The sequence below is a fragment of the Pseudorca crassidens genome, chromosome 7 (assembly GCF_039906515.1).
Source record: "Pseudorca crassidens isolate mPseCra1 chromosome 7, mPseCra1.hap1, whole genome shotgun sequence".
Lineage (NCBI taxonomy): Eukaryota > Metazoa > Chordata > Mammalia > Artiodactyla > Delphinidae > Pseudorca > Pseudorca crassidens.
Window position 1 is genome coordinate 34,427,443 of NC_090302.1, and position 14,377 is coordinate 34,441,819.

General features: G+C 38.8%; 1 protein-coding gene across 3 annotated transcripts in view; it reads right to left on the reverse strand.

Annotated features, from left to right (window-relative positions):
• TDRD7 (tudor domain containing 7) overlaps nt 1-14,377 on the reverse strand; it is an 89,625-nt gene that overhangs the window by 35,877 nt on the left and 39,371 nt on the right. For all 3 annotated transcript variants that reach the window (XM_067743884.1, XM_067743885.1, XM_067743883.1), the window contains exons 5-6: nt 13,497-13,570; nt 10,782-10,999 (exon numbers count right to left, since the gene is read on the reverse strand). In XM_067743884.1, the coding sequence (XP_067599985.1) occupies nt 10,782-10,999; nt 13,497-13,570 (292 nt within the window). The remainder of the gene's footprint in view (nt 1-10,781; nt 11,000-13,496; nt 13,571-14,377) is intronic.

A 14,377-nucleotide genomic window follows, 5' to 3' on the forward strand; every position in this document is an offset into this window, starting at 1 on the left:
AGCCTGCTGGGCCCATCTTAAAACCCTTCTTCAGTCTTCACCTAGCAACATCTTCTCAACTCTTTGCAACACCTTCTCTGAAGTGGATGGCAGAGGCTAATTTCAATGGAATATAGTCCATCTTATTCATCTAAAATAACTCTCACAAGCCACATGTCCTACCTGTCCACATGGCTTCTTCTAACCCAAAAGAGGACAACAGTTCTTCAGTTTAATGATCCTTTTCTTTCCAATAAATTAACTGGGAATAGGAGATACTTCAATGTTTGTTTACTAATCTCCCCCACTCTTGGCCCCAAAGCTTCCATTCCTACCCGTGCTTTAGATGCAATCAGGACCAATTACCTAACAATGTAATTGTCAAACCTCTAAACATGACCTCTGAACATGACCAGCACACTGAGTTCTTCTAACTAGGGATTACTTTTTTCTTTTTTTTTTTTGCTGTATGCGGGCCTCTCACTGTTGTGGCCTCTCCCACTGCGGAGCACAGGCTCCAGATGCGCAGGCTCAGCAGCCATGGCTCATGGGCCCAGCCGCTCCGTGGCATGTGGGATCCTCCCGGACCGGGGCACGAACCCGTGTCCCCTGCATCGGCAGGCGGACTCTCAACCACTGCGCCACCAGGGAAGCCCGGGGATTACTATCTTAACAGAAGTTATGAATATTAGGTCCACTTGATGTGAATTTGGTCAGGACAAGAGAAGAATTCCCATTTTTCTGGCCTTTATTCCAGAATAATGCTTAAAGATCACCTGGAAGTAGTAAGCTTCCAGGGCTTTGCCTGGAGCATTTATATCAAGCTTTGCCAGTAGCATTTATATCAAGCTTTGCCAGTCAGCCTATAAAGTAGATTTTTGACCAATAAGCCTGAGTTTATTCAAAGTACAAACAATGGCCAAATAATCATCTGAACTAGAAGGCAGGTTTGTTTCCTCAGCAGTTTATTTTCATTGTTTAAAGTAGATACCCTACCCCAGCCCCCAGCAATCCCCAAATGACTAGTTCCTTGAATTGTAGCCACTTTCCAATTTTTACTGGCTTCTTCTTGATCTCATAGGCCAGTTATGTGCCTAATTCCACTTTGTTCTCTAGTAATTTGGCCTCTTTAAATTCAAATTAGCATCTACTAAGATTAAACATAAGCCTGACTTTAGGAACAGAACCTGACACTAACTGGAGTTGATGCAGATGTTCTTCAACATGTTAGACAACTATTCATGGATAATTTAGTGACATGGAAAATATGCCTGGTCCACGTACGTCATTAGCCAATCTTTGGAGAATAGCTGAAGGGTTACTCAATTCAAAGGAAAAGATCATGAAACTCATATTGTATAGAATTTAAAATATATGTAATTTAAGACAAATGTAATTTTTTTCAACTTAAACTCTTTGTTTTAAATTTTTCATGAAAGTGAAAATTTGCTTTTCTCAGGCATTCCAATGTGATCACCATCTGTCCTCCAGAACATGTGTCTTCTTTTTAATTTTCTGGTCAATGGGCTTAGAAACAACACCTATTACTATATCTATTCCCAGCCTATGAGAATCTTCCCAAAGGCAAGAAATTGCTGGAATGTGGGTTACAGTATGGTGTCCACTCTTCACTGTGCTCTGGTACATCTAACCAGATTTACATGCTGTTCTCTTGTCTCATCCCCCAAAACAGAACAGCTGTCTTCTGGCCTTCATAAATGACCAAGGTAAGTCAATGGCTACTTGAAACATGGCTTTTATTATTTCCTTAGTGTGATAATCAGCTGCTAATCATTCCAGTTGGATCTTTCAGGAGGGTGCTTTTACAACTTCTATTGGGTTGGCCAAAAGGTTCGTTCGTTTTTTTCCGAAAGATGGTTCTAGTAGCACTTAGTTGTTTTTAACTTCAACTGAAACGATTTTGTTAGATTGTATTGTGACAGTCGTCATATCAGTGTGCATTTAAAAAAAGACTTATCAAAACTGGTGAATTTTTGTGTAGCCATTTTAATACTGAAGATGAAAGAAAAAAGCAACATTTTCCACATATCATGCTTTATTATTTAAAGAAAGGTAAAAATGCAACTGAAACGCAAAAATAAGGTTTGTGCAGGGTATGGAGAAGGTGCTGTGACTGATCGAACATATCAAAAGTGGTTTGCGGGGCTTCCCTGGTGGCTCAGTGGTTAAGAATCTGCCTGCCAATGCAGGGGACATGGGTTCGAGCCCTAGTCCGGGAAGATCCCACATGCTGCAGAGCAACTATGCCTGTGAGCCACAACTACTAAGCCTGTGCTCTAGAGCCCGTGAGCCACAACTACTGAAGCCCACGTGCCTAGAGCCCATCCTGCGCAACAGGAGAAGCCACCACAGTGAGAAGCCCACGCACTGCAATGAAGAGTAGCCCCTACTCGCCGCAACTAGAGAAAGCTCGTGCGCAGCAATGAAGACCCAACACAGTCAAAAATAAATAAATAAATTTTAAAAAGTGGTTTGCGAAGTTTTGTGCTAGAGACTTCTCGCTGGACGATGCTCCATGGTCGGGTAGACCAGTTGAAGTTGATAGTGATCAAATCGAGACATTCATTGAGAATAATCAACGTTATACCACGCAGGAGATAGCCAACATACTCAAATATCCAAATAAAGCATTGAAAATCATTTGCACCTTCTTGGTTATGTGAATCGCTTTGATGTTTGGGTTCCACATAAGTTAAGCGAAAAAAACCTTGACCATATTTCCACATTTGATTCTCTACTTAAACGTAATGAAAATGTTCTGTTTTTTAAAACAAATTGTGACGGGCGATGGAAAGTGGATATTGTACAATAACGTGGAACGGAAGAGATCATGGGGCAAGCAAAATGAGCCACCACCAACCAAAGGCTGGTCTTCATCCAAAGAAGGTGATGTTGTGTATATGGTAGGATTGGAAGGGAGTCCTCTGTTATAAGCTCCTTCAGGAAAACCAAACGATTAATTCCAACAAGTACTGCTCCCAATTAGACCAACTGAAACCAGCACTTGACAAAAAGCGTCCAGAATGAGTCAACAGAAAATGCATAATCTTCCATCAGGATAAAGTGAGACCGCATGTTTCTTTGACGACCAGGCAAAAACTGTTACAGCTTGGCTGGGAAGTTCTGATTCATCCACCGTATTCACCAGATATTATTGCACCTTCGGATTTCCGTTTAGGTCTTTACAAAATTTTCTTAATGGAAAAAATTTCAATTCCCTGGAAGACTGTAAAAGGCACCTGGAACTGTTCTTTGCTCAAAAAGATAAAAAATCTTGGGAAGATGGAATTATGAAGTTGCCTGAAAAATGGCAGAAAGTAGTGGAACAAAAGGGTGAGTACGTTGTTCAATAAAGTTCTTGGTGAAAATGAAAAGTGTGTCTTTTATTTTTACTTAAAAACCGAAGGCACTTTTTGGCCAACCCAATAGTTCCTGTAGTCTAATTGATTCAGGTACATACCTGAGAAGGGGGTCAAAAGGCCTCCTGCTCTATAGGAGAAGACTCAGGATCATAATCCTGCCATTTTCTTCCACGGCTTCATTGTTTTGTGGCTCTTCAGTTTTGTGTTTGGTTTTAGATATTCACCCAAAAAATCGCCAGTCCAATGACTGGAAACTGGCATGACCTGGAACTCCATAGATTTACTATGTATGGGTCCTTACCTCCACCTCCCAACAGCAGAGACAGGTAGTAACCTAAAGGATTAACTCCTTACACCATGGAGTTCAAGCCATCTCCTCTGGTGATCATCAGAAGATTCTAGTATCTAACATGCCTTAAACCTTCTATTCCCACAAGTTCATTATATTTAGCTTGATTTCTGCCTCATTTGGAATCACAACTTGAATGAGATACTTCTCTCACATCCCTCTGAGTTTTTGTAAGTTTGGAGTTGACAGATTAGGTTTGGTAGATGTGAGACTCAAGGACTTAAAATATCAACTTCTTCAGGAGCCCTGTAAGTTCACACAAATAGAAGTCTTCATGCTATATGCCTAGAAATTGTCTTCTTAATTCTAAGAGGTCTTTACTTCTTCCTAATTTACCTGTTCTGTAAAGTTCTTGAAGCCAAACTCATTTGAGTCTATGAAGGCTCACCTGCTAACTCTGCAGCATAGGCTGCTGAGGTAAACTTACTGTTTCTTATGGAATTAGAATTTTCTTTGGGATTCTGTAACAGAATTGGTATTGTCCAATTAAATCAAAAAGTTTCAAAGCAGTTGTATGGGTGTCATTCAGACACAGTTTTGTTTCCATTGGGTAGTAGTTTTTTGTGTTGAAGCTTTAAATTACATTCTAAATTTCATTTTATATGTTCACCACCCAATACCAACCTCAGACAGTATGGTAAAATCACGTTTACCTGGAGACCTGCCTTCCAGCACTCCAACTATTAGCAGTGGCTTGGAACTCAAAAACAAACCAATTAAAAAACTCAATTTCAGCAGGCAGTAAAGACCTCTGGGTACCTAGCAACAACTACAACATCAAAGAGTCAGAAGCTTGCACCCTATGATTAGCAAGTTCACAGAAAGAAAGACTGGTTGATGACCTTCTACAGAGCTCAGTCTTTTTGTGTTAATGCTGAGAAGTGCTGGGAAAGTTAGACAACTGAGAAAGAGATGAGGAAATGGTCCCCAATGGCCTGACTGGGCCACAGTGAAGACAAACTGATAGGTTCAGATCTGAAGCCTCTAAGGGTAGTGGGTGAGGCTTATACTGCATGCAGGATAATACACTGAGATGAGCTAACACCCAATTCAGTGTTCCAGACCACCTACAACTGCCACCCTCTCTGCAGCAGTTCATGCTACGCCCAAGATTATTCAGAAAGGGTTATAATTTTTAGTCGCTTCTGTTTAAGAAAGTACAGGTGTTTGTGGCATATTCCACAGAGGTTTAATCAAAGGTAAAGGTAAAAAGTTCCTTGTAGGGCTTCCCTGGTGGCGCAGTGGTTGAGAGTCCGCCTGACGATGCAGGGGACACGGGTTCGTGCCCCGGTCCGGGAAGATCCCACATGCCACGGAGTGGCTGGGCCCGTGAGCCATGGCCGCTGAGCCTGCGCGTCCGGAGCCTGCACGTCCGGAGCCTGTGCTCCGCAACGGGAGAGGCCACAACAGTAAAAGGCCCGCGTACACTAAAAAAAAAAAAGAAAAAAAAAAGTTCCTTGTAGATGGTACCCTGTCTGTTCACAAACCACCTATCCAGAGAAACTCTTTCTCCACCATCTTGGGTAAGTAGTTTTATAGACATTATGTATTTCAAGGCTAATACTCTTTCACTCCCATCCCTTTCCTAGTAAGGACTTCACACTGATGCTGACTACAACCATTTATGTTTGGATAAACTTCAAGCCATTTTCCTTCAGTGTGGCCCAAGGTTAGGCCCTTGTTCACAGGTCCCCTTCAGGAAGACATTATCCTGGTTAACTGTGTGCAGACCTTTTGGGCATGATCTTGGCTGGCAGCTGCGGCTTTCACTGTGCATTCTAAGCTAAGCAGGTACTAGATATGCTTCTCATTACCTTTGCGGGGAGCAGGATCTGCTCCTCTAGGATGGCAGAAATTCACTTCATCTAAGAGTTTTAGTTCCTTTATCCACTGCTCTTATTTTTCAATTTAAACTTTTGTTCTGCCCTATTTAGCATTTCCTCTGTTTTCATTGAGATAGGCTCCTCTGTAGAGCTTGCTGGGTATGCCTCTGGTTTTACACTGCATGATAATTACTAGTATTTGTGTAGCTTGATTTATGACTTTTGGGGGGAAATTACCAGTGGGTTTTAACTTGCTTGCATTTAAGCTAGACTGTTCCTGGAAAAATAACAGCTGTCTTTTCCTATATACCTGCTATGTTTCTTTTTTTCTTTTCTTTTTCTTTTTTTGGCCACACTGTGCGGCATGTGGGATCTTAGTTCCCCAACCAGGAATCAAACCCACGCCCCTGGCATTGAAAGCATGGAGTCTTAACCACCGGACCACCAGGGAAGTCCCCTATGTACCTGCTATGTTTCTATACTGTACTGGCAGCTGTTTATAGTTTGTGTAACTTAATTCTAACAACCCTAAGAGATGGGAAGAAACAGTCACATTTTAGAGCATACTGAAGCCCAGATTTATATGCTGAAAGTAACACCACTAAGAAATGGCCAGGGCAAAAGCCTAACTGCAAAGTCCAAACTCTTTCTACTGTACTATTGGGCTTTATGGGTAATTTTCTGTTTCAAGTTCCAGAACAGCAATGTCACATTACTCCCCTACTGCCCTATTCTGATTTCGCCACAGTGCTCTTTTATCTTTCTTCTATTCAGATGGTCACTGAAATTGAATTTAAAAACTGTTCCAACGTGTTCATTGCATATTTCTTTTTGTTGATGAAAAGTTAGAAAGGAAATTGGATTCCAATTAGATATTATGGCTGTACTTTCAAGTCCTAGCTTTACTTCTCACTGCTGCTTCTGCTGGAATGGCTGCATAGACTGTATCAACACCACGAAGCCTGAGGATGTATCACTGCTGTTTCACTTATGTTCGCTTACTTAGAAATTCAATTTGTTTTTAACCCAGAAATATCTAGGCTTTAAAAAAAGAGGCAATTCATTTTACATGGGCTGACAGGTACTTTATCTTATATAATTAATTACCACAATTAAAGTTAAGACAAATTCCTGAACATACAAAAATATGTAAGTGGCAGAACTGCTGTTGCCTCTTTTGATATTACAGAAATTGCTATATTGACGCAATCCAGAACTTTAGGAATTCTTAAAAGTCTGAGGTATTAGAGGACTAAATGACTTAAAGCTCAGTGATTTCTAATGGACAGAAAAATGACATATAAAATACAGCCTAACGGTAAAACCTTTTTATAAAAACATGAATAATTAGTGTCATTAGGTATTTTTTCTCATTTACAACATTTTATGTTCTCATTCACTAAATGTTATGTTTTGTAATTAAGGCCTGAGGTGCTTCCAGGTGAACTCAGAATGTTTCCCACTATCCTGAAGTTGCCTCCCAATGCTCCTACGCTACAGGTCTTTGAGGCTACTGTCAGAGAGCCTTCTCAGCTGAGTGCATCTATTCCTGTCTGGCTCTAAACGAGCCACCCAGCTCTCCACACAGCTTCAGGTAAGGCACTAAAGACAGATATTCTGTCTCAGGTAGGAATGGAGACGTTTCTCCACCCATGTTTCAGAGTGGAGGATTTCAACAAAATCTCTCATGTTCAACAGTAATTGTCACAAGATTTGAAATTTTACTAGAAACTGAAGTCGGCCAGAGGCTCTGGATTCTGTGTGACCTCATGGCAGGAACCCGCTAAGTTTCCAACAAATTATGACTCTTTAATAAAGTGAATTGGCCCATTTGCCTCTTGAGTTTCTTCTTGAGCCACTGTCTTCTTATTGAATTTCTTACAATTTTCTGAAAAAGCCATGTTTTTCTGTCTCAGGCTTTGGCACAAGCTGTTTCTTTTGTCTGAGGTGCCTTTTCCCCAGCATTCCCACCTTTGTCTAACTTACTTCAACTCACCTCTCAGGTTTTAGTGTAACAGACACCTCCTCTGGGAAGCTTTTCTTGACTCATCAGACTACGTCTCATCCTCCTGTTTACATGTTTCCTTAGCACCCTGCATTTCTCCTTCATAACTATTGCAGGCTTGCCCTTATCTGTTCAATGTTTATTTTCCCTGTTGGACAGTAAGTTCCGTAAGGGCAAGGTCCAGGTCTGTCTTGTTTACTGTTATTCTTAGCACCCAGGTCAGTGGGTGGCTCACAGAAGCATTTTATAAATACTAGCCAAATACAACAATTAAGGAGAACATTATTAATAAGGCCACCACTTTAGAACAGCCAAGAGACGTTGCTATCCTTCTCCTAGGACTCAATGGCAATTCTTAGATGCCAGTATCCTTCATCAAGGATACTGGTCAAGCCTGCCATCTTGGGCTCTTTGCCTTTTGAAGACAGCTTCTGCACAAGTTCCATTTCCTTCGAAAGTTGCCTAGGAACACTATGGAACTGGGTCACCATTGTTAATATGATTTTATATTCTCTTTAGCTTTCAAAACTCTCAGTCCACATTTTGTTGTCAGAGAGATCCAAAAGGTTAAGAACAACAGATTCAAAGCATCCTTCTGCCTGCATCAAAATACCATCTAACAACCTTGTAAAGTGGCTTATAGCATATACCTGATTAAACCTTCATGAAGGTAAAATTTCAGAGCTTTTACTTGGTCCCTTGAGCTGATGCTACCCATCCTATATTAAAATGGAAATCCTGCAAGTGATTATCTCTGGGAGGTAGGATGATGGGTGATTTTTATTTCATTTATAATTTTAGTTTTCAATATTTTTATATGGGACATTTTACATGACTGAGGGAGAAAAAGCACTTTTTTTTTTTTTTTTTAAATAAAGAAGTACACTGCACTCAGATTTCTTCTTCAGTTACACAACAACATGGAGATACACATTACTAAGTCTTTCTTACCCTAAAATTTCTGCACTGTGTTCTAACCTGTCTGACCCTGTTTGCAGTAGAATCAGCCCTGGGCATGCTATCAGTGTTCCTGCTTTTCAGCAAGATGAAAAGCAAGAAGTCAGAAGAAAGGGAAATTAACCATGGTGTAACTGTTTAAAACTGCCTAAAAATAAACATGGTGTAACAGTTTGAAACTGTTTACCAGTAGGCTGTTAAAAAAAAAAATCAGAGCTATTAAAAAAAGTTTTGAAAAATATCAACAGATGTCATTAAAACTGGCAGTTTTTGTCATCCTAGGCACAATGCTTCACTAAGTAAATTCTCGTACCTGACAACTGATAGTGATTGCACCTAAACAGTCCTACTCAAAATTGAGAGAAACAGCATGGAGATAAGAAAGATATATTACATTTCTGCTTCACATTCCACCCTCACTGCCTGGACAGAAAATAATCATGCAACATAGATGCATATGAGCAACCAAAAAATTAAAAATCAGTCATTTTAGCACCTGAAATTTAGTAGGAAACCACCCATTTTAGATAAAGTTTTAACATCAAAGAGATAGGTACTCTCTCTCCTGCAGTCTTAGCAAGAGAAATTTTGAGGCTTTGCAGATATGCAGAGAAGCGAGGATGAAAATTTCCCCCCAAAAGTCATAAATTAAGCTACACAAATACTAGTAATTATCATGCAGTGTAAAACAAAGTGACCAGAAACATAATACATTAAGAAGAATCTGTGAAGTTAATTTAAAATTCTTTTACTCTAAAGATAATTTCTCTATCGAAGCTTAATAGTGAGTTTTATGTGTATATTCACAATAAAAGGGCTTAAAGTTCATTGAAGACATAAGTTCATGAATGTCTATGGATTTAAAAAATAAAAGAACCATATGCATTCCAAAAAGGAGCTCCAGGCCCTGAACCTTCAAATCAAGCAGCCTGGTGAAACCTCAAAAGTCCCCTTCAAGATTATGGAAACCTGAGGGGGTCCTCAAATGCTGCTAAACCTGCATCCAGTGAGAATATGCTTTTCAGAAAGGAGTAAAAATGGAATGAATTGAACAGCAACCTTAGGAATTCCCACTACAAGAATAAACCCCATATTCAACATAAATCAGGGATAACATTCTTATGATCATTCTTGACTTTATAGGTAGGGAAACAGCCATAATTCCAGAGTTTGACATTTCTTCTTGTTTTCCCACTTCACACTGTATGTATATTCATCAGCACATCACATTGCCCTAAGGTGGTCTCAGCCCCTAAAGCAGTGCATGGTACCTGCAGGTGCAGAGTAAATGATGTAAGAACAAATAAGACAGATGGATGGATGGATGACTCTTGACTGGAAAGCCCATGGGACTGGAGTGGGTGTCAGTGCCCTGGAGGAAGAAGTGGTTATAAAAATACATGCTGTCTTTAGGCCAGGTGCTTATAAGAGAGAGTGGCCCACACTCTGCCCAACAGGGTTGGGGGCCAAAATATATATTAAGTTAAAGAAATGAAAGCCCTCTACCAAGCAATAATTGTCATGCATATTCAATTCTATAAGCTTAGAAGCACCAAGTAACCGCTAATTTAAAAGTTATTTTGTTGAATATATTCTATGTAAATAAAAACATTAAGAAACATCTAAAAATTAGTTATTTTGTTTTAAGAATCTAGTTGTCTCTATCTCTGGATGAACTAAAAGATTTCTAATAAACTACTCTGAGCCATCGTTTTATTATAATAGATTTTCAAATAGGAAGAGGCATGGAAATAGATGTCAGCTCACTTTTCAATATTTTTCTCCAAAGAAATTTGTGAATAGTTTAAATCTGAACCCTGTATTAATTTTTTAAGATGTATTCTATAAATAATTAGCCAAAATAACTAAAATTTGTTCAGCTGAATGTCTTTAAAAATGCTCAGGAACAAGAATATAAAATTTGAGGCTAACAAAAAACGTTCTATTACCAGTTAAGTTCAAGTTATTAAAATTACAAAGCCATCAATATCTATTGGTAACAGCTCAATACAAAATGGTATATATATTATCACATATTAAATGCATTTAAAACTAACTTAAAATCTATAAAAACAGCAATTACAACACACACAGACCTCAGCCGTGACATATTTCTCCTATAAATAAGAACCAGTATGTGTTAATCTTAGTCATAAAGATTAATGAAGCAATATTATGTAAAGAGCTTCGTGCTCCCCAAATAAAAGGTGATATTACTAACAACTCAAAATCTGAAAGTGGGGCAGGGAGGAGGCATCAGGAGGGAGGAATAAGAAGAAACGTACCGTGCAAATATGAGGCCAGTGTTCAAACTGTTGTAAAATTCCTTGATTAAGCTCTTCTTTATATAATTCTTTGTAAAAATGTGGAAGCTTAGATATCCAAATGCCATTGTTATGCTTGTTTAGTATTTCCTTTATGCGGTTTTGAACCTCATCCATTTTATAAGTGTAAGAGGCAGGAGGCGTGACATTTGGTTTTTCAACAGCCTGATTTAAATTATCTTTAAATTAAAAAATATGATAGAATTAACCAGAATGCTTAACATTTTAGATTATCCCCATTACCTAGTATTTGTGTCTTCAGGCTTTGTTATACTTCAGGCTTGTGGGGGTTAAGGGACTTTCAAAGAGAGCAGGATTAGGAGAGCAGGACCATGACAATTTCATTCTAAGTTTTAACCCTGAAATAACCAGGAAGGTCAACAGCCACTCAGAGAGGGAACCTAGCCCCTTTATTTTCCAAGGATTCGTCATAGTTTAATTTAAACTCATAAAGAATAATGAAATTTATTATTTAACCAATCATTTTCTAATTGCAACTAAGAAAGGTTAAATTTTAGACAATAATGGTATATATGTAATGATAAATTTAAAGCTATATTTTACAAAGCCTAAGGATAATGCCTTAATAGTAAGATCAAAGAACATTTTATAAAAAATAAATAATTGTCCAGGTTTTTTTTTTTTTTTTTTTTTGTGGTATGCGGGCCTCTCACTGTTGTGGCCTCTCCCGTTGCAGAGCACAGGCTCCAGACACGCAGGCTCAGCGGCCATGGCTCACAGGCCTAGCCACTCCGCGGCATGTGGGATCTTCCCGGACAGGGGCACGAACCCGTGTCCCCTGCATCAGCAGGCAGACTCTCAACCACTGTGCCACCAGGGAAGCCCAATTTTTCCCTTTATTAGTGAGAAAAAATAATTTAGCAATAAATGAAAGTTCAAAAATTGATCCACCTGTAATAATCATCCTAGGCTCAGTTTATAAACATAAATAAAAGGTTTGGTGCTCATAAATAACTATTAATGATTTGTTTTTATTTCTCCAATCCAAATCATTCATTTTTCATAAGCGAATATTTATAAAGTTTTGGCTAGCTCTCTTACATTTATTTTTATTTAAAACTTAGAATGCCTGAGTTAACATCCTAAGGCAATAAAGAAATTTAAGTGTCCCCAATAGCTGATATTTCTGGTATTTTAAGAACTATGAAATTCATTCCAAACCTTTTCTAAATTTCACTGGGATACAGATCAGAATATTTTAAAAATTACCATCTATAAGCAAAATATGTTCATATTTTAATCATACAGCATTTCTGCTGGGATTCAACAATTTTTATTTTATTTTATTTTTTAAACTGGCTGGTGGAGACACATAGGCTGGTTTGGGGATGCTGGCCTTTGAGGATGCCAGGAAGCCAAAGGGAGAGCTGTTCCTTGAGTATGGCTGGATGCTGACTCTCCTTTACCCACCATAGGGCACGAGACCTGCCCTTGCTGAGACTTAGTTTGGCTCAGCCAACAGAAGGGTCCAGGATGTCCACATACATTTCCTATTAAAGGCACAGTTAATTTATAAAGTTCTTCCCAAATAATGATATATAAAAGAACCAGGAAGAAAGAAAAGATAAGTTTCTTGGAACTGGCCAGTCCCTCCCTTAAAGAGAGAGTGTCAGCAGCTGACATATAGTTGGAGGCTTTGCAAATGCACCTGCTCTGTGGGGCCACTGAAGTCAGCTAAGCTTCTGCACCTTTTGTTAAACAAATCAAGGAAGTAATTTAGGCTGCCAGCAGGTAGGAGAGGTTATGTATAAGTGTGTGTAAATCAGCTGCTGGGTGAATCATAATCCTCCTGAAACAAGTCCTCCTGGTTCTGCAGAAAAAGCTTATTCTAATGTAAAGGATTTACAGCCTCTAAAGGGTATATGACTTTACTGAGTAGTCATTTTTCAGAAAATGCATATGTAAAAGTAACTGATATAAACAAAAATCAAATTGTTCAATTAATTTCCATGAGAAATACTGGAGATACATTCCTTTGGAAAAAAAATGATTTCAACTCAGTAAGAATCACACTTAAAGCAGCAAATCATTTAAAACCACATTTAAATTTCATGCAGCAAAATTTCTGAAAATACTGTATCCCTTGGGTTGGTCTAACAGCAGGGAATTTACACTTTGGTTGGAGGAGACAAGATGAGTGTGTGCACTTCTAATCTTCAGATTCTTCAACTTTATTATGTCTTCTATTGATTTCTTAACAGTCCTTTTGGATTTTATATATTTATATTCCTATTTAGATGCTTAGTGGCCAATGCACATAGTTTAGGGGCCCAGATTTTACCTGGTAGAGTATCTGGAACTATTTTATGAGTTGAAGTCCCCTATTTATGTGCTTTAAATCTTACTCTCTAATGTGTAAGAGAGTGATAAGGGACACAAATATCTCTGTAGGTAACACGTGGAAGTGAAACAGAATAGGTCTGGTGTGAGGAAGGCCTCAAGTCAGAATAATAATGATATCCTTGGAGGTATTACTTTCTCTTTAGATCACTTCAATTCATAACTTAAAGAAATCAAAAAAGAGGGGAGGAGAGATTTATTCCAAGTGGGAGAAGGTGAGAACAAATGTCAAAAGCCACCATTAGATATTTCTGGGGGGGTTCTGAGGCTCCAGAAACCATAATGTATTACGAAAATAATGTTTAGAAAACATACCACTCATTTCCTTAATACAGGTTCTTGAGAGATGCATCTGAAAAGGTGGCGAAAGGGATGCCTTTGGGCTAAACCTAAGGTATAAAAAAAAGGTAAATTAAAATTCAATTAACTACTTAGGAAAGAAATGTAGATTTCCCACCTCATACCCTCACCAAAAAAATTTTTATGTGAATTGTGCTGGATATATGTAGAAAAATTTTCTAAATATGCGGACAAAGAAATACCCCCCCCACCCACAAAGTGAAATAATTTGTATTCATGTCTGTCTCCCTCACTAGACCCCAAGTGTCTTAATTACTTGTGTTTCTTGTGCCTAGGGCAGTGCTTGGTACATGCAAGGGAGAGTGAATGCTGTAAGAATGAATAGGATGATTGAATGAATCAAAGAGTACATCTTGCCCAGCGGTGGGTACAGGACTAGTGGTGATAGTGACAGTACACCTATTTCGCAATTTTTCAATAGTATGGAATACTCTAAAAATTAGATCAATTCTTTGAAATGAAGCACATCTCCTCAAAATATTTTAATTCTAAAAGAAATTATCAGATTGTAGGCTACCAGCAAAAGCTTACTTAGTATACGATGCTCTGCAATTATAAGAGCATCACACTTGTGTATTAATGCATCTGGGTAATGACAGAAGATGCCAAAAACATATCCAGCTCCTACTTCTGCAGAACTGGCAGGGAGACAGCAATCCTTTCCCTTGCACCAGAGCCCTAAAAATGTAAACTGGAATCTTCCGCTGCTTTGAGTCAGCTGTGAGGGCTCTAGCAGAAAGCAGAGGGATATACGCGAAGAGTGAAAGTACAGCAAGGATACAGCAGAGACTGCTATCATGCAAACATTGGTAGGCCTAATGCACAGGAAAGAAAAC